General features: G+C 37.0%; 1 protein-coding gene across 2 annotated transcripts in view; it reads right to left on the bottom strand.

Moving 5' to 3' along the window:
- LOC134658104 (peroxidase-like) overlaps nucleotides 1-26869 on the bottom strand; it is a 117467-nt gene that overhangs the window by 36262 nt on the left and 54336 nt on the right. The window contains exons 2-4 of one of the 2 annotated variants that reach the window (XM_063513714.1): nucleotides 4592-4799; nucleotides 3162-3206; nucleotides 1634-1824 (exon numbers count right to left, since the gene is read on the bottom strand). In XM_063513714.1, the coding sequence (XP_063369784.1) occupies nucleotides 1634-1824; nucleotides 3162-3206; nucleotides 4592-4794 (439 nt within the window). In that variant the 5' untranslated portion in view covers nucleotides 4795-4799. The remainder of the gene's footprint in view (nucleotides 1-1633; nucleotides 1825-3161; nucleotides 3207-4591; nucleotides 4800-26869) is intronic. The other variant, XM_063513721.1, reaches the window with a different exon arrangement.

Below are 26869 nucleotides of genomic sequence, written 5' to 3'. Positions count from 1 at the left end.
CAAATTCTTTGAAACTTCCTATAAAGCCATAATATAAGATAACAAAATAATATTAATTGAACGTTATTAAAAATTCAACCCCTAAGGGGGTTAAAAAGGGGTTAAAAGTTTGTATGGGGTTCAAATTTTATTTTAAGCTAGGAACGTAAAAAGGTAAATTATTAAAAGTGAAAAAAACTAATTTCAGCGTTTTTGAATATTCATCATCAAGGTGGTGAAAAAGGGTTGTGTATAGAGATCAAACATTTTGTGAATGCGGGGCTTGAATGGGGGGTCTCCGAGACCATGGGGACAACGCCGTCCTCGAAACGTCGGAGGTAAATCTTAAAACTTAGATACGCGATTAAGTCCCGTTGTACAATTTAATAATAATATTTTTTTATAATAATTCAGCCTTTATACGTCCCACTGCTGGGCACAGGCCTCCTCTCATGCGTGACAGGGCTTGAGCTATAGTCCCCACGCTAGCCCAATGCGGATTGGGGACTTCACATACACCTTTGAATTTCTTCGCAGATGTATGCAGGTTTCCTCACGATGTTTTCCTTCACCGAAAAGCTAGTGGTAAATATCAAATGATATTTCGTACATAAGTTCCGAAAAACTCATTGGTACGAGCCAGGATTTGAACCCGCGACCTCCGGATTGAAAGTCGGGCGTCATATCCACTCGGCCACCACCGCATTCAATTTAATAATGTGTAAAAATCGTGAAAGTTTAAATCAGTGTAACTCATCCCCTTTTTGACCCTCTTGGAGTTGAATTTTTCATAATCGCTTCTTGTTTATTCTATAACCTATAAGTACATTATAAATATAATTACGTAACATGATGTGCAAATTTCAACTTTCTAGATTTTGTAATTTCGGATATGTGTTGATGAGTCAGTCAGTCAGATCACCACTCATTTATATTATATAGGTAAGTAAGTAGATTAAATTTACAAGAATAATTTAATTCAATGACCAACAAAAAGATACGATTCAATAAAAGATAAAAAGATACTCTTTCCGAATATTCAGATCAGATCGAATGCAAATTAACGTTAATTGGGGTCTATAAAGTGTGTAAGCGCTTCGGGGAAAATAAGTGAGTTCGAAAAAAAGTCCAAGTTCGATAGAAAGGGTGACAAAAATGTTATTAAATAAGAGTATAATTGTCTCCAAACTCTTAATAGGTTAGGTACCTCTTCTCGAGTTAGTTTAACTAGTATTCTTAGAGTGATTTACAACACATAGGTAGTTTAAAACAGTTATTTTTTCTTTTAACTTAAAATATTACCACGTACCTAAACCTGCAATAGCAACAAATTCACTAAGTGACACTCACTAAGTGAAATTCACTATTGATAATCGTAAAGGTTAGTAAACAGTTGACAATCCCGTCAGGAATAAATCACCATTTAATTATTATTTTATTGCATGTATGCATTGTAAGTTAATTTACGAAAAATATTTAGATATATATTTTGCAAAGTAGGTCTAGAGTACATTTAAGTTTGTATTACGTGTACTTAATGGGGATTAAATTATGAACTTATTAGCAACTCGAATGATTTTATCTGTAAGGTGGCGATTATGGCTTGCTGCTAACAAATTATACATTATATTTATATATCTCGGTTTTCACTTACCGTCAGCGTAGTTGAAAGGCAATAATCGTCCATAGGGCGTCTGCGGCATGCCCCACACGGGCCGCTGGAGGTTATTGCAGGAACCGTCGATGCTGCGGTACCGGGACTTTCCACAGAACGGGGGCGCGAGCCCGCATGTCAACCCTGAGATATCCACGCCGTTTCCCAAAGGAGGCGGCGGATTGTTAAAACTGCACAACAAAAACGTATTAATAAAAATACAATATTTATTTGTATGTACTTAATCATCATTTACTTGTATGTCAATCCGGAAACGCGACATCGACTATTTTGATTCTTAGAAACCGTTACCTACCTACAGTGGAGTAAAAGTATGCACTAAAGTCGAACAGAAAACATTGTAAATATCTTAGTTATAGTCCAATAAGAAATGGACTGAACCATGTATCTTCACTTTCCACTTCCGCAATCTCGAAGTAATAAGTACTAGAGCAAACTTAATTGTAAAGTGAAGGACCCACTCGCAATTTTAAAGTATACTTGAGCACACAGAACATATTAAAGAGGTTAGAATGGCTATCGCGCGCAGTTAGTATCGGAACCGGTGTCGCCGCTCGTTCCTCTCCACATTTACTAACACTCGCGCAACGGTACCTAGTAAAAACTTATGTGCGTGGTGAATGGATACGCCTCCTTTAGACAGATTTGATGTCTGGCTTCTTAATCTGAAGGTTATTGTGGCGCAAAAGGCATGTTTACTTCGTTTTTCGGTCAGCGCGGGCGAGTAGCATGCGAGCGTTTGCTCAAAACCGGCGGCGACACGTACCCTGCTCGCATCGCCATTCTAACTTGTTCTGTGCTTGAGCATTTTAAAGTTGTAATTTAATTGATCAAAGTACTAAATTGCTGATAAACTTATTTTATTGGTACGAGGATGTTCTACATTTAGGTTAAATTGTTTAAAATGGCGAATGTATTTACGACTTCCTTGTGCGAATTACTTGAACTATTTATACACAAGTCAAGTTGGCACATAATTGACGAAGATGTGGTGGCTGTGAGCTTATTAAAATACCCCTCATGTTAGCCCAGTAGAAAATTAAATGTCGGGCCACGTGTTTCGTTACGCAAAACATTTATTTTGTTTAGAACATGCGACATGTATGAACGTTTCCATAATTGCTTTAACCTTTTGGTCCCCTGCGTTCCATACAACATGTAAGCTGTACGTCGCTTAAATAGGTCCTGACAGAAAACCAAAACCAATTGGAAAATAAAACATCTTTCTTAGGTGTTTTAATTGGCTTTTCTCAACTAGCAACTATCGAATAATCGGCACCACTCAAAATTCTACATGTATGTTTTCGATCTGTATTGGTTTTCCTGAGTGGATACACAAACAATTTATATACGGGTTCTATCCCGAGGGATCTTTGTGAAATAAGTTGTTGCACGGTGAAATCTTTTCCGTTTGAATTATTTAACTTTATAGGAAACATTTTGCAAGGGTAGTTCAGTTTTAGTACAATAAGGGTTAACCACATAAGTACAAAAAGGGATTATTGACCTGTTTAGTGGACTGCCGGCCTGATGTCCCGGTGGGGCTGGTCCGCTGTAGACAGAAGGGAGTAAACAACACAGCACATGCAATAGGTAATACCCAGTTAAAGGAAAGTGCAATATTATATTTAGGTACAACATCAAACCTGTTGCAGACACAATTAATTTCTATGAAATTTTTAATGACAAAATAATGATTAGGTAATGATGTTGATGGTACAGGATAATCAACTTTCCTGACAATCAAAACTTTGAATTTTATTTTTAAATAATATTATGCTAGTAAAATATCAGCATAAAACCGCTAGGAAATTTTAAATAAGCGCTCGACAAGATTTTCTGATGGTGGTTAAACACAAGATTTCATAGTTGAATTTTATCCGGGCTGTAACTTATTTTTTGCCAGATAAATCGCTGCATCAAGAGAATTGTGTCTACAACATGGCGAGAGACACGTTGGTCCTTTACAACGTTTAAGTAATGTTAAAGTACATTTCGTCGGTCATTGTTTTAACATTCAGTGCACATGTGTTACTTATTTTTATTTATACAGTACAGTTTTAAAATATCTGGAATTAGTGACGATAACTTTAGTTTGTAGTTGTGAACTGAGCGCGCCGACATTCGCAATTAAGATTCCGGAGCATTTTTTGATGACTCCTTGTGACGTAACGTCCAGATATGCTCACATTTTTGAAAATGGTCGTGTCAGCACCCCTACCACATGATTGTCACGACAGTATCTCGCGGCGAGATAGACTACCCGTCTTTTTCTAACTATGTTAATAAAAGAGGGACGGGTAGTCTCGCCGCGAGATACTGTCGCGACAATCATGTGCTAGCCCGGCAGGAGCGCATTTGAACGGTCATAAAAATAGAAAATCTATCTAGAGTCTGTTCGGAAAGAAAAGAGTCGCGGAATGAATTGGGCTCCATACATTCCAGGACTCTTTTCTTTCCGCACTAACTCTATAATCATTAGGACCCTTTTAAAATATTGCGATGTCACAAGCTGTCAAAAAACTTTACGTAATGTCGCTCAAATTTCAGACCAATTTGCAGCATGGAATTCAATATTCAGTCCGTGCATATACACACTTTATACAGCAAAGTTATATCCATCCCAATCCTGTGATTAGTCAACATGTAAAAATATAAATTATTTACAGTATTGTGAGAGGCGGTCACCTTAAGTGTGTGTACTATATATGTGTGAAAATAGTGGCCGCCAATGTTATAACTATAACGTTTTTGTTGTTCCGTGGCTACACAATAACAAATCAATTTAAGGATGACTCACGCTAGACCATCAGAATATTAACGTGTTATATTACAAAAATATCTTAACGCAAACTTACACCAAACGGTTTGTTTCTTTGTCTGGGAGAATGGATGCAGAATATATATTAATGTTGTTTGCTTTTTAGTTTTTCTCACCCAAATCCGTTTACAGGTAACCTAGCTGGCAAAGGAGAAAACGCAGAGGCCGTGGCCAAGACAGCGTCAAATTTCTGCACTGGGCTTAAACTGTCCTCCAGGTAATAGACCCGAGCGTTTGCCGACGCCGCGCCGTGGTCGTGGTAGCCCTGGCCGCGCGCAGCGCTGCATAACGCCAGCACTATGGCGAAGACCCTCGCCATCGTACCTAAAACAAAAAGGATCGTAACTTAGTTAAAGTTATAAAAATTTACCGCACAGCATAACATTTTAGCATTTAGCTACACAACATTCTCAAAAATGTTTTTGTTCTTTTAATGCTCTAAAATCTCTAAATAGTCTAAATAGAACACATGTCTGGCTCATTTTAAAAATTTAAAGGCTAACGGGTTTCCGAGGTTTTGCTTTCATGTAAATATTTATAAGTTTTCAGGCCTTTGCCTTTAAGAGCTTTTATAGCAATAAAATTATCTATAAATTTTTCGACCTAAATGTCATTTGTTAAAATGTGATATACCTACAACTTTTATTGCGTTAAGCGTATATAGGTATACGATTTATTGAGTTAATTGTAATTAATATAGTTTTTTGTACCTAAAAATTTTAATAGTTGAGTTGAGTAGATATCCTTAATTAATTATATTTAGTTTTATTCGACAAATGTATTTTGACTAGAGAATGGCTTGCTATTTAAAACAATCTAAATAGGTAATTCCCCATACTTATTATACCTATTATACGTTAAGTTTTAACTCTAATTTACCACGAGGACAAAACTGCTAACTTCGGTAAAATTTCAGTCTTAGGAATTCTTTTTGAAACCTCTCTTTAAATGCTTAGTTAAAATTTAAATTCAAAGTTAAATAAAACAAAAGACAAACCTACGGTTAAAATGGAAACCCGTCGTAAAATTTTAACTTTAGTGGTTATTAGCCGGGCGTTAATGAGCCGGTGGGGACCGGGGACGTTTCCCTGCACAGGTCCCTACCCGTAACACTGCTAGCTGGGCAATTCCTTGGGATCTATATCTAAATCCCTAAAGTTTTTTCTCCTATCGATGCATTCCCTAATATTGTTTGTCATAATGATCAGTTGTCCTAACACTAAAAACCCTAATTTTGGTTATCCTAATATTGATTACTTATCCTAATGTTATTATGCATATTTTCTTTTTTGCGAGGGTCGCAGTTGAACCCTAACCTAACCCACTTTTGTGGCAGCAAGTTCTAAAACCTAACCATTTTTCAGAACCTTATATTATGGAAAATAATCGTTATGACAATTGATCGTTATGGCATGTGCCCATTAAGACAAACCAGTTAGGGCAAGTGACTTTAGGACAAACGTTGTTAGGGATTCAGAATGACACCCAATTCCTTGTTAGCTCCAGTAATGAAATTCGCCGGCATCCAGGCATTTGGACATACTCGTTCTAGACCCCGTTAAGCGTTCAATACCTGCATCGCATGCCAAATATTTTTACAATAACGTTTTTGTCATTGTCATTACCCGCACTGTAAAAAGGTGAATTTACGACTCTTGTCGATTTAAAACACTCCCTTCGATCGTGTTTCAATTTATCGCCACTCGTTGCGAATTTCCTACTTTTCGCACTGGTGTCGTAATGAACTATTTTTCTTCACCAGCTCGTAAAGGCTTTCTTTATTTTTCAAAAATGTATGAGAAAGTTGCGAGAGTGGCATATGCTTCATGATTTTAAGTAAAGAGTAATTTTGATTCTTTTGAGTTGTTTCGTGAGCGTCAGGATGACAGGACCGTGATGGCTATTTATAACGAGTGTTACTCCAAGATTTAGTACCTATTTAGTACTATTTGGTACCTGACATCAAATATTTAGTACCTCAATAGAAATCGAGAAATATTGAAAATAAAGTGGCTAGCCATTCTGACGTCAGGTTGACAGGACCAAGTTCAGTTCCCCTATTTGTAGACGTTATATCGAATCCATCTTTTGACAAAGATTTAGTACCTATTTAGTACCTCTCAGAATTATTCTTCTTATTTAATTTCGACTTAACGTAAAAAAGTTACAGCTAGAATAAACTTCGTATGTGCACAGTGGTGCAGCCAGTCAATGTGAACCGGGCCTAAAAGTTTGTTCAAAAGTTAATATTTTTGACTACAACATTTACTTTACGTTGTTTGGCCAATCCAAAATGAACCACGAGCGTAGTGAGTGGTTTGAAAGTGGAATCTTGAGCATTGCGAGGATTTCAAGGCATGAGGTTTAAACAATGTTTCTACCGAGTGACACACTACATTTTTGACCACACCAATTTGAGAGAAATACTCACTTAAAATTGAAAATCATCACTTAAAGTCAATTTGTAACGTTCCACGGGAAATATGAGGGTTTCTAGTTTCGGAGATATTAAATGTTTTGTAAAAAGTTGAAGTAATGCTATTTTTTTATTCATTTAATTTCGTAGATTAGGTTATTTGAAATATGAATATAAAAGTAAAATATCAAAACACTTACAAAACAATAAAAAATACATATAAACACAATATAAAAAACCTAACCTAGGGTGCCGCCGGCAGCGGGGCAAGGCCCAAGCTACCGGTGGTCAGGGCCGCAGAGAGAGGAACCGGCGGACTATCCGCGCCGTGTCCAAGATCACCGCCTTCTGCATCTGGCCCTTGATCCAACCACCTAGCGAGAGTCCCTCAAGATGTTGGTCGAGACTAATCGCTATTAGACCGTTCGCTGAAACAACTATCGAATCAACATCCCACATTGTTTTATTATTATGTGATCTGAAATCTTAATGCTTAACGTTTGTTTACATATTTTTATTTTTGTTATAAGTAAATTATAAGCCTAGTAATGTCTTCTCAAAGTTTAGTAGAAAAGGTAGCGTATGGAGGAGTGACTGAAAATTCCAAAAATACCTAGGCAATACGGGAAAAGAAGTTTGGTAAAGAACTGTATTAGCATTCTGAAAAACTAATTTGATAATTTCAGTTCTGGTCGGGGGGCCTAGCCAATACCTATTAGGTATAACCGTACATCGGACCTACATTACAAATCCATGTAGCCTGCTATTATATCAAAGTTACTCTCGTCAAGTCCTTCTTGACTAGAATAATCTTCATTTGGTGCAACAAATCTGCCATTGCTTTGCTGAAAAATGCCAACATCCGACGCATTGCTATAGGTCATCATCCAACCTCAAAGCCGCTTGTCTTCAATGGCAACCAAAATATATTATTGATAAGAAATAGACGATATATACTATCTTAACCCCAAAATAAGATTAGTATATCTTAACTGTTCCATCATCATCAATCATCATGCCTCATCATGTAACTTAACCACAAGGTACCTTTTCATTACATACAAATTATTGATATTTTTTAAGATTATTATGACGAGGAACTAATTAAATTTGAAACAGTTTATTGTAAATTAATATTTTCAATTCATAAAAAATAAACTTCAATGTAATTGATGTTTTGTAGTGATGTATTATTACATTTATTTTCATAAGGTAGGTACCTTTTCTTAAATGTATATGTTTGTTTTCGCAAATAACGTTATTGTTATGTAAGTTTAAAGTGCCATAAGAGGTTAAATATAGTATTTAGTTGCGGTTTTAGGATTTATTTCATTTGTATGATATAATTTCTTTAATATGTGCTCAGAAAAATTGATTGTAGGTAAAATTTTAGTAACAAATATTCAGTTTTGTGATTTTTCATGAAAGTGAGCGAGAGTGCACCGCACCGCGACCGTTTAATGGAAATCCGTGGTCTCTGCCTACCCCTCCGGGAAATAGGCGTGATTATATGTATGTATGTAATAAATTCGAGTTATTTACTCATGTTGGCTGGTAAAATTGACTTCTAGTGATGATTTACAATTTTAAGTGAGTATTTCCCTCAAGTTGGTGTGGTCAAAAATGTAGTGTGTCACTCGGTAGAAACATTGTTTAAAGGTGACAGTCCATTTCCAACCGCAGCTGCACTACTGTTCATTTTACTATGGAAATTGACAGTAACAGCGGCGCGTTCAGTACCAGTAGTGCAGCTGCGGTCAGAAATAGAATGTTACCCTAAACCTCATGCCTTGAAATCCTCGCAATGCTCAAGATTCCACTTTCAAACCACTCACTACGCTCGTGGTTCATTTTGGATTGGCCAAACAACGTAAAGTAAATGTTGTAGTCAAAAATATTAACTTTTGAACAAACTTTTAGGCCCGGTTCACATTGACTGGCTGCACCACTGTGCACATACGAAGTTTATTCTAGCTGTAACTTTTTTACCTTAAGTCGAAACTAAATAAGAAGAATAATTATGAGAGGTACTAAATCTTTGTCAAAAGATGGATTCGATATAACGTCTACAAATAGGGGAACTGGACTTGGTCCTGTCAACCTGACGTCAGAATGGCTGGCCACTTTATTTTCAATATTTCTCGATTTCTATTGAGGTATTAAATATTTGATGTCAGGTACCAAATAGTACTAAATAGGTACTAAATCTTGGAGTAACACTCGTTATAAATAGCCATCATGGTCCTGTCATCCTGACGTTCACGTTGTTTCCTCATATTGGCCGGAAGAATTAACCCCTCGTATGCTTAGCCACGGATCCGTGCGTGGGAATTTTAATATATTGTTGTAAATGTCAAGGTCACTTTTTCAATGATCAAATTTGACAGACAGCATACGAAGGGTTAACTTTTAAGTGATGATTTTGAATGATAATTATTTGATACTGTTCATTTGGATATGACACCTAGGTATGTAATGATTTACCGTTATTAGTTTCCTCGCTTTGGTGTGGAAAACAATTATGTGTTTAACTAGGTAGCAAAGTTTGCTGCAAAGCAAACCATCAACATTCCACTTTTTTGGACTCTTTCGCTTGCCCAGTTATCAATATTAGCACGAAGGGATAAACAACAACTTTGCCCTCTTGTAAAATAAATAACTATTCATTTCATTTTAGCTAGACTGTTTTACGAAGATAAAGTCAATTTTAATTTCTCTTTAGGTTTGTGAAAAAACAAAAGTAAATTATTATAATCCAATGAAGCAACAAAGGGTAACTCACTTCCGGGTTCCTGCCCACGCATAACACATAGAGCCGACTCTAAAACATCAATCAAACCAAACCGTACACGTTAAGTTAATCGATATTTTCACGGAAGTGATTTTAGGAAGTAGGTTTTACGTACCTATGTGACTTTTGACTGATTATTTGATAGATGAAAGGTAATATTTTCTCAAGGTCCAGTATGACAAAGTGTCTGAAATATTACATGATATAATAATTAAAACTTAATTTCCTACCTACCTACTTCAGTTGAATTGCTACTATTATTGTGGATTTGAGTATGATGATTGATGGATAACACTTAGTAGGTTATTTATCGTACTCGCGGGCAATGAAATAAAATGTTTACATTTTCTTTATAAAGAGACCTGCTGGTATTTTTTTATGTATATAATTATACTGAGGGCGAGTAAAATATTTAGTTAGATAAACCGCAATATAACGTAAGCAAGCAGCAAATATGTATTACGTGTGACACCGGTCTCCCGATGGATCAACTCTAACTGCTGTAGCAATAACTTTACTAATTCAAATGCTATCAACTGGGAACAGTGAACTTCATCATACGTTAGTATTCAGTTTAACTACTTATAATGGGCCCGTGCTCACTAAACACTTGTATGAGTCTGTAGCGAACCTCTTTCATTCGCCTACCTCCGCCTGCGAACGCAGGCCAGTAAGCCAATTTTGATTACTGGTGTGTCAACTGATTGACTGATATATTATTCTTGGCTTGACAAATAAAATGTAATTCGTTTTATTATCTATCGAAGATTTATTATTTAATTTCTCAATAATAGTGTCCCACAACTGGTGACTCCGACGTGATAATATATCAGTCAGTCAGTTGACACAGAGTAATCAAAACTGGCTTACCGGCCTGCGTTCGCAGGCGCAGGCCGCGCAGGTAAGCGAATCAAAGAGGTTCGCTACAAGTCTAACTTGGTTTTATACAAATGTTGTATTCTTAATCCTCCTATTTATAACGTGAGCAAAGGAAAATGTGAAATGGTTCACATAGGTACTATTGAGACATAGGTACCTAATTAATTATACATAATATGGATTAGGTAATTTTTCTCAGGTCGTGATTTATTGTATAAATACATATTATACAATACATGTGCTGCATGACCTCCTACGTGGAGGTCCCGACCTTCAGCACTGAGGAGAACGAAGCAAGGAGGAAAGAAGAGGGAGGGAGGGAGACATATTATACTGTCCTGCGACAAACGGATTGAAAATTTACAGTTTTTGGACTTTATATTGGTTCGCGGTTCAATTATATCCATACGTAAAGTTGTACAGTTGTTCAAACATTAGCAAGGTTCAGGCAAGAGCAAATATTATATAATAAATGTATGATAGCATGAGAATAACATCATCATTCTCTTGCCCATGTCCCATTTACTTGGGGTCGGCGCAGCATGTCTTCCTCTTCCATACCTCTCTGTCACCCGTCATCTCATCATTCACTTGCGTTCGTTTCATATCATCTCTCACACAGTCCATCCACCTTTTCCTCGGTTTTCCTCTCCTTGTACTTCCCTCCACATTCATTCGTAATACCTTTCTCGTCACATGACTTTCATCCCTCCGCATCACATGTCCGTACCAGGCTAGGCGGTTTGCCCTTACTTTTTCTGTTATGGGTGCAACTTTCAGGCTTCCTCTTATATACTCATTCCTTATCCTATCCATTCTTGTCACGCCACACATCCACCTTAACATTCTCATCTCCGCTACATGCAATCTCTTTTCATCCGTCACCTTTAGGGGCCAACACTCTGATCCATACATGACGACAGGTCTTATGACTGATTTATAAATTTTACCCTTCAACCGAAGAGGCATTCGGGCATCGCAAATGGTTCCCGTGACCTGTCGCCATTTCATCCATCCAGTGCTAATCCGGTTTTTTACGTCACGATCGATATTGCCATCGCACTGTACTAGCGAACCGAGGTACTTGAAGTCGGAGCAAACCGGCAATGTAACGCCGTCGAGTTTTATGGCAGCAAAACTGGAGAGACCGCCAAAATCACAGAACATGTGTTCTGTTTTAGATCTGCTGATCTTCAGGCCAACATTCTCCAATTTTTGCCGCCACTTCTCAAGTCTGTTCTGCACCTCGAGTTCGTTTTCACCTACAAGCACAATGTCATCGGCAAACAGCATACACCAGGGTGCCTCCTCCTGTATTTCCGACGATAGAGCGTCCATAACAAGCAGGAAGAGGTAAGGACTTAAAGCCGATCCCTGGTGCAAGCCTACCGTGACACTGAACTTGTCGGTAGTGCCAGCAGCTGACCGGACGCGTGTACAACATCGGTTGTACATTGACCGGATTAGCTCCACATACTTCCCAGGCACGCATTTCTCTTTCAGAGCCCACCACAAAACCTCTCGGGGTACTCGGTCGTATGCTTTTTCGAGGTCAACAAACACCATATGCAGGTTCTTTTTGGCATGTCTGTATTTTTCGCACAGATGGCGAAGTGCAAAAATGGCGTCTGTTGTTCCTCTCCCCGGCATAAACCCGAACTGGTTTTGTGTTATATCACTCTCATCTCTCAGGCGTCTCTCTATCACTTTTTCCCATACTTTCATGCTATGTGACATGAGCTTTATTCCTCTATAGTTGTTGCATTCCTGTACATCCCCTTTGTTTTTAAAAATGGGCACCAGCAGACTGTCGCACCATTCGTCGGGGATGGTTTCTTCATGCAACAACTTATTGAAGAATAAAGTCAACCACTTACATCCATCCTCACGCAGTAACTTCCATACCTCTCCTGGTATACCATCTGGTCCTACAGATTTTCCATTTTTCATACTTCTCACAGCCGTTCTTACTTCATCCATACACATTTCTTTCACTGCACCCATATTTATCGGCCTGTGCTGTAGCACCCTGTTCCATTCATTTTCCTCATTCATCAACCTTTCGAAGTAGACTTTCCAACGTTCTTTTATCGCTTCATCTTTCGTCATCACCTTACCTGCATCATCTTTCACACATTTTATATGAGACATATCCCGGGAACTTCTTTCTCTCGCCTTGGCTAGGCGGTACAGCTGCTTTTCGCCTTTAGGGCCATCCAAAGACTCGTACAAATTGTCCTGTGCTGCTGCTCTGGCTATAGCAACTGCACGCTTTGCTTTCTTCTTGCATTCTTTATATTCTGTCCTCTTTATTTCTTTTTCAATATCCTGTCCAGTTTCAACACTTTGCCATTCTTTAAATGCCTGCTTCTTTTTCTTTAATACTTCCTGCACCTCCTCATTCTACCACCACGTTTCTCTATCTATCACACCTTTCCCTTTCGACTCTCCCAAGACGTCTTTTGCTACTACCCGTATATAATTTGCCATCTCGTTCCAACATTCGTTTGCATTCAATCCTTCCATTCCCTTCATTTCTATCATTTTATCTATCACACGTTCTTTAAATTTTATAGCACATTCATTCTTCTCTAACATATGCCATCTTATCTTTGCCGGGGGCCGTTCGGTTTTCATGCGGGACTGGACTATAAACATATATCTTTACCATCATAATTTTGACGTTATTGTAAATCATGACTTAATTTAAGATTCTTATGTGGATAAGATATATGATATTATGTGCTTTTTTTGTCTCTAACATAGGTCTGAAGTTAAGAGTTACTAACCAAATTATGGAACCTGTTTTCTGAAATAAATGATTTTTATTTATTTTATTCCTTTATTTATTTTTCGTCTTTCGTTTTTTTATTTTATTTATTATTAATAAGCGCTGGTGGCCTAGTCGTAAGTGCGTGCGTATTGCAATTCAGAGGTCGCGAGTTCAAACCCCGGCTCGTACCCGATACCCGAGCAAGCGGATTCCAAAATTAAAAAACGCAATCTGAGCGTTGCGAGGGTTTCAAAGCACGAGGGTAAAACAAAATTTTCCCCCGAGAAATGATTAACTGTAAGATATCAAACAACATATTTATCATTCAAAATCATTATTTACAAACATAAGAAAACCACTCAAAAGCATTTGATTACTTTGCTTCACATGTGAATAAAATGCAACTTGGTTATCAGTTTTTGAACAATCACGAGAGCCTTACCAGTTGGTTTGCTCGCGAGGCAGTGAAAAAGTCGACACAGTTATGAGTTTAGTGCCGCCCTGTTGGGTGTGAGACTTCTATTATGTCTGATAGTTGACAGCACAGCAGCCAATAGGAAGATGTCGTCCCACAAAGTTCACAATGTCCTGTTTTCCACGCCATGCGATGTTGGCGGTTGTATTTCCTTCGCACCTAGACAAAAATATATATGGCCCGACCCACACCAATTTCAATAATCTCAATTTTCCATCCGGCATTACCCAACCATCATGTTTGCACAATATTAATCTTACTTTGTCATTTACGCCAAATGCGCCGAACAGCACAGTAATTCAAGTATGTAGGTAGGTACCTCTGACAGCAGACAGTTTTGATAAGACAGACATCTTTAGAAGAACTAAGAGTTGCATACACGGTAAGTAATTACTTATTTAAACGCAACATCAGTGGAATTTCATTGAGTGAATAGGTATTCATTCACTAAATGAATTTGCACAGAAAATGGAGATGTCTCACGCGTAGTTACTAAAATACGTGAGTAAAATCTTTAAGTTAATATAATTTGTATTATTGACTCTAAGGGCTCTTGGCTTCGAGCATAAAATACTTGGCACACATAAAGCTAATGTTGTTTTTTTCTGTTAGGTTAAATATTAAATGAAGTAAAACAACCCATCGGGTTATTTTACGCATGGTTTTATTTATCATATTGTGACTTTTGACGCACCTCTGTTATTCACTGGTTAATACCGGTAATACGCTTTTTTTATAATACGCCTTTCTCGCCTCTTTGCTTGCTCAATCTGTTTCTGTATGAAAACGTATTTAGCAGTTAAAGGTACCTACATACTTACATAACAACTTTTTAATTTTTTTTAAGGTCGACTCACATTTGACAATATGTCTCTATTTTTTTCTTACTTAAAACTTCAAAATTATTTACTTTAAAATAATTATAAAGAAAAAATTAAGATCCTAGCACCAAACTGGTTTTTTTGATATTTCACACGATATAGTTTCACATTTTTTTTATTCTCTGAAAATGGGCGCCTAGCGCCAAGTTTTATATTCATTTTTTTTGTTCATTATTACGTTTGTTGTGTACGTAACGTTACGTGTTTTACAACGGGACTTAATCGCGTAGATTTACCTCCGACGTTCCGAGGACGGCGTTGTCCCCGTGGTCTCGGAGAAGACCCGATTAAGGGCGATTAAGTCCCGTTGTTTATAATAGGTAATGTGTAAAAATCGTGAAAGTTCAATTTAGCATTTTTTTAATGCATATTTGTAACCTTAAAACTGACAATAGGGCAACCTAAAAAGACAACTACATTCTACAATATTTTCAAATTATATAAAAAAAAAGAAATTAGGAAGAAGCAACATAATTATAAATATCTGGGTGACCGAGCTTCGCTCGGAAAACATATAATAACTCGGAAATGCGCGTTTACCCAGAGATAAGACCTAGCTAGATCGATTTTTCGCCTCCGAAAACCCCTATATACCAAATTTCATCGAAATCGTTAGAGCCGTTTCCGAGATCCCCGAAATATATATATATATATATATATATATATATATATGTCGGAGCGAGACGCCAGAAAGACGTATTGCAGCATTACAGTTCATAGTTAGACGCCTGTATAAAATCGATTAGCAATGTTTGGCTACGTATTATTTGCTTGTAACTAAATAATAAAGTTGCGCAGAGAGTATAACGCCATCTATTGGTGTATTGTTGAACGAAAATGACAGGTAGAAGGCTTTGGAACGTCAAGATGTGTATCTTGAGTGAACGTAGGCACGAGCAGGCATTTTTGTCGTTATGTTGGTAGACTGGTCAGGCAGGTTTACCAACTTGAATTGGAGGCGGGAGCGGTTGGCTCCGCCGCTGGAACTGGCTTCCTTCTTCTTGATCGGACCGCGCTAGAGATCGGACGTTAGCCAAGCTCGTGCCTAATTTGCTACGTTCCTGAAGGCTTACACCTGAAGGATTATTCTGAAAGCTTATAGATTCTCACGTTGTTTAACCGTTTAGCTAAGTGTTTTATTCCAAGTGTTGTTTTGATTTCTTATGTGCCATTAGAAGCTTACTTTTGTAAAGTAAATAAACTATGTGTTGTTTTGAAAAGATGTGTCCCGCCGAGTTTGTTGCCGGGTTAAATCTTCTCGGGTCAGAGGTGTAGGGTTGGAACCGGTTTAGTTTGACTGAAATAAAGATTTGAACGATTTCATGTGATCTTTTTATTTTCAATTTAACCAGTCAACATTCTAATAGCAATTAGTTCTTTGCATCATTTAGTACTGAAATATAGTAGGCACTAGAATGGTTAATGAGTCCGAATGTTTATTTCATGCGTTGGTAGCATACCCACTATTTTGGCTGTGAAGTAATACATCTAGGTACTACCCCCACGCGCCCACCGCTATTGGGACCATCCGTCTCCGACATATATATATATATATAAATAAATAAACAAGAATTGCTCGTTTAAAGGTATTAGATAGATTAGATAGATAGATTAGATAATACCCTTTTCAGTGCCTTACAAAATGTCGAACTGGCAATTATTATAGCCGGAATTTGAGTAATGTACTTTTAGTATGTTCTAAGTGATGTTCTATTATAATTTTAACCATTTTATGTTTAAATTGTTAATGAGTATAGGTAGGCAGCATATATTACGTCACTTTAAAAAATCTCATTTTTCTATTGAAATATAAGCTTGTTTCCATACTTTTAACCGGGAGTGTACATACGACATACTCATGTAAGACAAATTAAACTAATTTAGTTAATGCAACTGCACGAACGAACGTCAATGCAGACACAAATCGCATGTCGACACTAATCTCGGCAAATCAGCAAGGGCGCTAGTTTACGAAAGTGGATGTAAAGGGTATGAGTGCATGAACAATATGGGTTGCTGCACTCGAGTTACATGTTAGGATTTAAGATACATTGAGTTTGAGCAAATTTACGTTATAACGTAACGTATATATGTATACGACCGTCGTTCGTCGTCGTTTCGTCGTCGAACTCGGTCGTTTTTTTTTTATACGACCAACAATGTTCTTAAACAAATGCATTCCATTAGATGGAAATATTTCCATTAGTTGGGCTGCTCCAAATTCCAGCAAGATGGCATTTCAACTATGGCTAAAATAAAAAGTTATTAATTTGTAGCAATCTTGACTGTGCTCATAGGTTTAGAAAAGTACTGCACTTGCGTCCGCTTGGTTAGCCCGTCTAGCAATATCGTGAAAGTAAAACGCAACATGCAGTTGTAAATTAGCATAATATTGGGACACTGATTCGGGGTAAAGATAAACTAGTATGGCAGAATGTTGTGCCGATTTCCTCTCGCTTCCAGTACCTTAGTATGGCTTTAAAATATCCAGATATAGATATTGCAAGCGCGAGCTAGAAGTCAGTGTTCTCGATTTAGTCACAAGTGAATGCAGTTAAATTCCCACAGCTATAGCTAACTACACAGTTATCTATCTACAGGTATCGTGTGAGAGTACCAGATGGGATTTAGTTTCTAATGAAATAGGTAACAATAATCACCTTATATAATTCTTTAAAACGAAGTCTTAATTGACGCCAGTTAAATTTAGCTGGTTGTCCCTCTATTTCTTCAATTCATCAATCAATCATTCTATTCATCAATTCTAAATTAGAAACAAATTTCAAAGTGAAATTTTACAGTTTCCATCAAATAGGTCCCATTTACAGATTTGCAAGTTGCGGGAAGTTTCCAAAAAGTTCAGAAATTTCAGAAATCAAAGTAAAGTTGGGGCGGGATTATTAAAAAGGCCGCTGGTAAAAAAGTCAAGGATAACTTTGACATCAGAATTCCTTTAGGGGATCCGTTTATTGGACCTTTTTACCTAGTTAAGTACTTATCCGACAACACGTTTCCTATATAGCATCAGTCCGATATCTGTTTAACGTTGTGACTATTAACAAAATCATATCGATATGCAAATATAAGAGCAATAATGCGCGATACAATTATTGTCGTGCTATATCGGGGCTCGGTCACAGTTGCCGATATGTTGTTATAGGTTCTGATAGATGGAAAAGACTGGTTAGTAAGCATGTGTAAATTAAATATCAATCGAAAAAAATATATTCACTCATATAATTCATACACTTCATATACATATAATTGGCCGTTAGCCGTTTGTCAGGGATGTTTTTGAAAGCACTGTGTAATTATTCTTGTACGAAATTGTCTGTAAACCCACACAGCTCTGTCGAGCCAAAAGCGTAAACAACAAACAAGGTCCTAGAGAACTGTAAACGCCATTTCAATTAGTGTATTCTAAGGATCAAAAATGCTTTAGAGCTTAGCTTGTAGGTAGAATTTAAAGTTTTAATAATCTAGCTCCAAGCTAAGTGAAGTATATTAGGAACGGCTTAACGTAGTTATGTTAAGCCGTTTATAATATAGTTCAGGTTATTTTTACAAATATAAGGACCTACGTAGGTATAGTGTATACTCGTATGTGTCTGATCCAATATTCCAGCTTTTATTTCTAATGGCGAAAAGGCTTACTTTGATGATTATGATTAGTTTGAGGCAAAGACTGCTAATACTTCTTACAGATTAGACGTCTATGTAGCCTAGGGTTTCTAAGTAGGTAGGTTAACATAATTTGGATAAAAAGAATTCCTAACTAAAAGTTTCGTGGAAACGAAATTATTTTGACATTTTTATAGTCTTCTAAGTTATCCTTTTGGTATTTAACCTTTTTTAGGATGACGCTATATTTTCAGTTACCTACTGTTGTTGATTTTCTTTACCTCGCATGCATCCCGAAATTAAAAATGGCCAATGAAGAAGTCGTGCACATAAACTTAGGTAGTTACTCATATTTTGTAATTTAGTTTAATATTTTTTGTCGTCGGCTGTACTTTTTCGACAGCTAAGCTAAGTATTTAAAAAATCTAACAAGCGTAAACTAAGGACGGTTGTTTTGTTTAGTTACTGAGTTTCTATGGCCATATGTAGGTATTAGGATATCAGAATAACTTAATTGTACCATAAGTCCATAACATTGCATTATCTCTGGATAGGTATATTAACTGTTAACCTTCTAAACGTTGACATATTTAATAAGCTAACAAACATTATGCTTTTGGAGCTTATAATTTAGCTTATTCTTCAAATGGCACCGTAATATCGCAATAATTTTAATTTAGATAATTAACCACAAATGCAAATGCAGATAACGGAATTTCATGCAACATTGCCGCATGGTCTAAGCCGATAATGTGATCAACTGCACCGCCCCGCGCGCTGGGGGGCCGATGCAAGTTCATTCAAATCCGTTTACTCTTCAGTTAAATTTCCTTGTATTTTTATAATTTTCGTTTCGGAGGCCAAGATTCTCTTTGGATCACTGAGCCAAAATAGTTAGTTTTTAGGGTTCCGTACCCAAAGGGTAAAAACGGGACCCTATTACTAAGACTCCGCTGTCCGTCCGTCCGTCCATCCGTCCGTCCGTCCGTCCGTCCGTCCGTCCGTCCGTCCGTCCGTCCGTCCGTCCGTCTGTCACCAGGCTGTATCTCACGAACCGTGATAGCTAGACAGTTGAAATTTTCACAGATGATGTATTGTATTTCTGTTGCCGCTATAACAACAAATACTAAAAACAGAATAAAATAAAGATTTAAGTGGGGCTCCCATACAACAAACGTGATTTTTGACCGAAGTTAAGCAACGTCGGGCGGGGTCAGTACTTGGATGGGTGACCGTTTTTTTGCTTGTTTTGTTCTATTTTTTGTTGATGGTGCGGAACCCTCCGTGCGCGAGTCCGACTCGCACTTGGCCGGTTTTTTTATAATAAAAGCATTGAGAAGACATCGTTCTGCCTTTTGTCGAATCAGGAATTGTTTGTTTGACTTTTATAACTTTATAAAGTACCGTAAAGTTGATACCAAGATTTTCTTTTATCTTACTTAGATAACATTAAATATTTGTGTTACTTATCTAAAAGAGACGTTGAACAACATTTAAAAATAGTTCAGTCAGAATTTTGGTGCAGTTGTTTAATAACATTTGTACTTTTAATAAGATTTTTCTCCGTCCGATGAATCCGTCAAGTAATCGTAGGACATAGAATATTTTCCACAGTTTTTTTTTTCACCACAAACATTAATTTATAGGGTTCGAGGAAATAGCTATGATTTTGCGGACTGTGGTATTATTCCGGCGCTATAAGAGCGTGTCGGTAGCAAATTCTTAAGTAAACAGATTTATTGGCTATTTTATTAGAGCAAGAACAAAGCGGAAAGTTGTCTGTGATATACGACCATTGTTGCCGCCGCGGTCAAGCGCTATCGTCATGATTGCGAGAGCCTTCGAGAGGCGATTGTTTTTTATGACCTTACAATTATTATATCACGCAAATTATATGATAACCAGTGACAATTTACAATTTTGCTTTCCTTGACGAGATTTCTCCATAATTATAATTATGAATGTTGAAGTTTTATTCCAGATAAAATGTATATCGGGTCCCAATTTTGTTTAGTTTAATACCTTTTGTAATTTATCTTACAGATCTTAAATTGTTTACTGAATTTTTACTGTAGGTAGGTACCTCTAACATAAGTAGGTATACAGTTATGTTATAAATGAGTTCCAATACAATCAATGATGTTTCATTTAGCGGTACCATTTCTTACTACACGTACTTGTCTTAAAAAACGAATATACTTAGGTACTTATTTTATTTAGCCTAGTAACAAAGACAACTACACAAATCAACTGAACAGCCAATGATGGATATAAAAAAAGTGTCGGATTATTTATGCAAATAAACTACGAGAGGAGTCTCTAAAAATATCAGGAATATGAGAAATATCGGTCGTCAAAATGCTTTGTGGGCCAACTTTACCGATTGTCATTTAGATTATTTCCTATCACCGATCGTGCTAAAAACGGGCCATTATGTTTACTGCACCATTCTACGGCATTGATATTATCGTATACGTAGACACAATCAGAACGATACTAAACGTTGTTTGTGTTATTTGTGAATTGTTTGTGTTCAAAAGAACTAATAATAATACTCGTACCTGGCCTAAGTCATAAGAGGACTCTGTAAAAACCAAGCTTAACTATAAATATTTTTTTACCTTAAAAGTATCAAATTATTTTATGGGTTGATTTCCATTTGAAGGGCAGACCTTAGCTGAAACAAAAGGCTTAATTTAATATTTACGACATTTACGTATCTACTTTTTGTTCCATTAGATATTTTTTACAAACACAACTTCTTTGTTCTTGACGGGTCAGCAATTAAATGGTCTAAAATCTCGGTTTGGCGCTATCGGGATCAAGGTTTATTCGTCTAGGTGGGCGGCGTCCACGGACACATTGTTTTAATTAATCGCCGCAAAAACAACACTTGGACTGTTCTTATTATCAAAGTCGATTATTTGCGCAATCCAGATAATCAATTTAAATCTTTAGTGAAGTCAACCTTAACATAAAAATATGCAAGTGTTACAAATGTCTTAATGATCGAAGACATCGGGAAGGTTTTGCTATACTATAATGTAACGCAGAATACTCGTGTTAATATTGATACACGAGCAAGTGAAAGATTCCAAATTTGAATCACGAGTGTAGCGAGGGGTTCGAAAAGTGGAATCTTGAGCGTTACGAGGGTTGAACAAATGCGATAGAAAGGGAATGCGATCGAGTTCACGCAGTCCCTAACGTAAATTTCAAATGCCAACTCCTGCTTACCGTGAAGGTAAGGTGGGCCGAGGCCGATATGTTAAACTTTCGATAAATAATATTTACCTGTGACATCGTAGCGAGTATATATAAGTACATATTATATATGGATACACGATTTAAAAAAGTTTGCTTGATAGAAAATCGAAACAAAAATTCGACATATCGGCCTCGACTCACCTCACCATAATAGCTCGGCGATTTTGCAACACGTGAAGCTTAATACTTAATTGCATGTGAGCACATGATAACATTCCATCAACGATTATATTTCATGTTGGCCATTACCTTTAATGGAATTACTTTATCTGGTTACAAGTAATAATTGGTATATTTTGTAATGTTTGCTTATGTTTTTGGCATGGGAAATTGTACAATATTTGTAGCTTGAATGTAAGTGTTAATCTGAGGATGAATAAACGAAAATCATAAAAAAATTACATGGATAATTGGATATATACCTATATCGATGGGAAAATTATGATAATGTAATTTTTTTCTAACAATTGACACCGTATTTGCATGGGCTATGATACATTTAGGTACTTAAGACAGCTTCTGGTCCTTTCGGCCTGTTGTCCAATAAAACATTAGACACCAACTACTACTACTACTACTACTACATAGATTGTACAAGTGACTTATCTTGCCCATAGCACGCAACCCTAGCAAGGTCTATTGACCTTGCTAGGGCTGCGTGCTATGGGCAAGATAAAGTCCATAGAAACACGATCACCGAACATTTTCTATGCACTTTACTTAATAGGTAGGTAGGGGATAGATGGGTTAGATCCTTATTTATTAATACGGATCTAACTAGGTTCTGTTTATTATACAAAATGCTTAGTTTCGTCGCTTAACATTAACACCCTAGAATCGGTAAGTGTACCCACAACTCGCCACAAATTTCCCATCGTTTTAAGCTCATAATACAAATTTATATCGTTTAAACCTCACAAATTGCTAGTTATGTACCGTCAACCGGGGCGAATACAGACAATTTTGAACTGAGAGTGAGATTTTAAAGTTGAGAAGAAATCTATTTTAAATGATAGAATATATTTCTTAATAATTTCCTTTAAATATCTTTTTTTTATACAGGTCATCCCTATTCGTACGGTACGGGTAATATAATAAAATAATTATTGAAATATACAATTCGGGTACAATATTAGCAATTATAGATATTTAAAAAAAATACAGGTACCTAATTAATATAAATTACTAAAAGACATAGAATATAAAACTAAAACTAACTACAATTAAAATAACTAAAACTAAAAATTAAAAATACGAGGGGCGTTCAAAATATTCTCGGTATTGATATCTTACGACCTCTTCTAAAATTTCTTTCGTTACTGGCCGCTAAGGTTTATTCATTGACATTAAAAAAAAGTATAATTCGAACCGAGATAGTCTTTTGTTTTTCTGCAATTGCTGAACAAACATGAACATCCTGTGCGAATTGACAATGTTAACTAAATTAGAACATCGATGCGTGATAAAATTCTTGACAAAACAGGGTAAAAATCAAAAAACCATAAAAGAGGAAATGGATTGTGTTTACCGTGAGTCTGCTCCTTCTTTATCTACCATTCAAAAGTGGTCAAGCGAGTTTAAACGCGGAAGGGAGAGTATTGAAGATGACCCTAGACCTGGCCGGCCTGTAGTAGCTACTTCACAAGAAAATATTGATAAAGTGGAAAAACTTATATTGGAAGATGGTCGAGTGAAGGTAAAATCTGTAGCACAAGTAACCAATCTCTCTATTGGTACCGTACATGATATTATACATGACCATCTTAATATGTCAAAAGTAAGTGCAAGATGGGTTCCGCGAATGCTGACTCGGCTTCAAAAAGACATGCGTGTAGCTTGTTGTTCCGATTTTATTGACCTGTGCGGTGAAAATCCTGATGAGGTGCTGCAAAGAATAGTTACTGGAGATGAAACCTGGGTTCATCATTATGACCCAGAGAGTAAACAAGAGTCCATGCAGTGGCACATTAAGGGTTCAGCTCATCCCAAGAAGTTGAAGGTCATCCCTTCAGCTGGCAAGGTCATGGCCACGATATTTTGGGATTGTGAAGGAGTATTACTAATCGATTATAAAGAAAAAGGTGTAAATATCACAGGACAGTACTACGCTAACATTCTACGTCAATTAAAGGATGTAATTAAAGAAAAGAGGCGAGGAAAGTTAACCAAAGGTATTCTGCTTCTGCATGACAACGCCCCCGTCCATACTGCTCATATTGCCAAGGCAGCTATTGTTGAACGTGGGTTTAAAACTGTTACTCACCCACCGTATAGTCCGGACTTAGCCCCCAGCGACTTCTTTTTGCTCCCCAATCTTAAAAAGGATCTGCGTGGAAATAAATTTTCTGACGATGAAGCATTGAAGGCGGCAGTGGAGGAGCATTTTTACACGAAAGATAAAAAATATTTTTACGAGGGATTAAAAAAAATAATTGATCGATCTTTTAAGTGTATGAACATAGGGGGGGAGTATATTGAAAAATAAAAATATCAAACTTTTCGTACTTGTTTGTTTTCATTCTCATATCGAGAATATTTTGAACACCCCTCGTACCTATCAAAATTTGGTGCCCTCGGGAGGGTGCCCAATACGCAGGCAGCGTTCCCGCGCTGGATTGCGATTGCAATTCTCTGCGCGAGAAAGCTGCCCGCGCGGGGGTCGCCCTTTGAATTTGTTCCATATTCAATAAAATTACATTGTTAGAGTAATTTATGATAGTAAGGTTAATCAACGAAAACGTTGGCACGGGCAAAGTTTAGTTAAGTAAACGATAAAATGGAATCGGCTCACGTTAACTTAGCATTCTTGTCTCCATATCGTGACCGTGCCATTATAAAGGTCACCGCTCACTGAACCCGCAGTGTGAACCCTTTGTTACGCCACCAGTTAACGTAGTACCTTAGTTGCTTTAGTTTTAATTGGACGCGGATATGGGAACTAAACCGGTTCTGATACGCTCGGAACTGTTGTTGCTTTCATTCATTAGCTAACTACGATACGAGTTCTACTACAATTTGCAATGTGAGTCAAGGCCATCTTTTATAGGCTCTATATCGTTTGTATATATTACACGCACGAATAAACTAATGTTAGGTACATTACCCCTACGAATACAATCGACGACGTGACCGGTTGACAAAATAGTGCCATTATGTAGTTTTTAGGGTTCCGTACCCAAAGGGTAAAGAACGGGACCCTATTACTAAGACTTCGCTGTCCGTCCATATCCGTCCGTCCGTCTGTCACCAGGCTGTATCTCATGAACCGCGATAGCTAGACAGTTGAAATTTTCACAAATGATGCCGATCTCTGTTGCCGCCATAACAACAAATACTAAAAATAAAATAAAATAAATATTTAATCCTAAATCATGAATGCGCATGAATTTTAAATTCGTTCGCACTGATCAGTGCTAAAACATACGAAGGGTTAAGGGGGGCTCCCATACAACAAACACGATTTTCTTGCTCTATTTTTGTTGATGGTGCGGAACCCTCCGTGCGCGAGTCCGACTCGCACTTGGCCGGTTTTTCTACCCCGTGCTGTTGGAAACGTAAAAAGGGTCTTTATTCTTAATAAATAGGAGTTAAATTATACATATTGCCACAATAAGACGTCGGCACGACTAAAACAAATCTAGCGAAGCAACAGGAAAATACTATTTGCGTTAAGATAAACGTTATTGATTCCTATTGTTCCTCTATTGTCAGCATTTTTTCTTCTAATGAGTTTACCATCAGGTCAAGAACTCTTTAACCTGATAAGAACTGTTTTATCCTTATATTTTGTATACGTAGTAGAGTTTGTACTTTTAAGTAACAAAAATCGAAATATTAAAGCGGGAGCGTAAAGCAAGGAAATTAGAAAGGGACAAAAGATAAGGTAGCGCGCCGTTTCCATGTTTTTTTTTTCTATTACGCCAAGTTTTACTTTTCACGGTTTTGCTTAGAGTCTGAGTTCCGAGTGAATTTTTTCATAGCATTTGCCCTTGATTTAAATGTGTTTAAATAATTTAATATACTGGTAACTGCTATTTTGCGGAACACAAAACAATTTGCTCTTAATAAAACAATTTGAGTCGCACGCGATTAACTGCATTGTCATCGTATAAATTATATATTTTTTTGTATCCCGGGTACATTATTTTATATTTACATGTAGTGTAGGTATTAGAGTAAACCAGGTACGCATCCCCGTTAGTAAATGTAGGTGCCTATTGATTAGTGAAGGGTAGGGTTTGTAATCCACATCCGTCTAGTGAATAGAGAATTATCTGGATCTGAACTCAGACGAATGAGAATGATTGGATCTCCATACATTTAAATTTGGCGTGAAAATACTTGTGAAAGATCGTTTTTTTTTTTGATAAATTTGTAATACGATTAATTCGTTTCATAATATATTACCATTAACAGAAATTTTCATGATATAGGTGGCGTTATAGATATAATTCATACAATATTAGTACGCAAGTACCGACTAAGGGCCCGATTCGGATTTTGAAATAGATATCTATAAGATATCTTTTAGACATCACCAAGATACGATAACGATATTTTTAGGATCTAACCTGTCAAATTTGACATTTCCGCGATTCTGGAGATACTCTTGAACGATTTCCACAAGATATGACTTAGAGATCCAATTCACATCTAATAGATATCTAACTCTATCTAACGTAAAAGTGACATCGGTTGCCCGAATTGAGCTGCAAAAGAGAACTAGTTGAAATCTAAACTATAACGTATCTAGAATGGATCTAGTACGTGTCGTCTCTTGTGAATATCTTGAAGTTCGAATACGGCAGTAAAGCTTTTAAGGACTCTGCATGACATAGAAAAATGGCGAAAAAGAAACCTTTGTATAACGGGTACTCAATCATTCAGGGCATATTTCGGCTAAGATCAGTATGACGCGGCTCTGTGCGAAAGAAACTTACGTAGTACCTATTTACTAAGTCTATATAACCTAGAATTCAGTCCGAGCAAAGTAAACCAACCCCTGTCTGAAGGGGTTCCCAGTGGTTCTTATTCTTTAAACAATACATGTACCTTCATCCTTCATCTACCTATCTTCAAAACGATAGCCGGGAATATTTACGTCAGACATCCATAATGCTCTGAAATGCCTGCTTATATTAAGTACCGTTGTCTATCAAAACCTCTAAGCAGGGTCCTAACCGGTAGTGGGGCCAGCGGGTACCGAACCCGCATTGCACGGCCCCACAAACGTCGTAGGGGCGATCAAGCAAAAAAAAAGGGTCCTAACCGGTAGGTATTTTACAAGTTTT

Source organism: Cydia amplana, chromosome 2 (assembly GCF_948474715.1).
Source record: "Cydia amplana chromosome 2, ilCydAmpl1.1, whole genome shotgun sequence".
In the NCBI taxonomy this organism is placed as follows: Eukaryota; Metazoa; Arthropoda; class Insecta; order Lepidoptera; family Tortricidae; genus Cydia; species Cydia amplana.
Note: the sequence above shows the minus strand (reverse complement) of the source record. Positions and strands in the feature narration are given on the sequence as shown.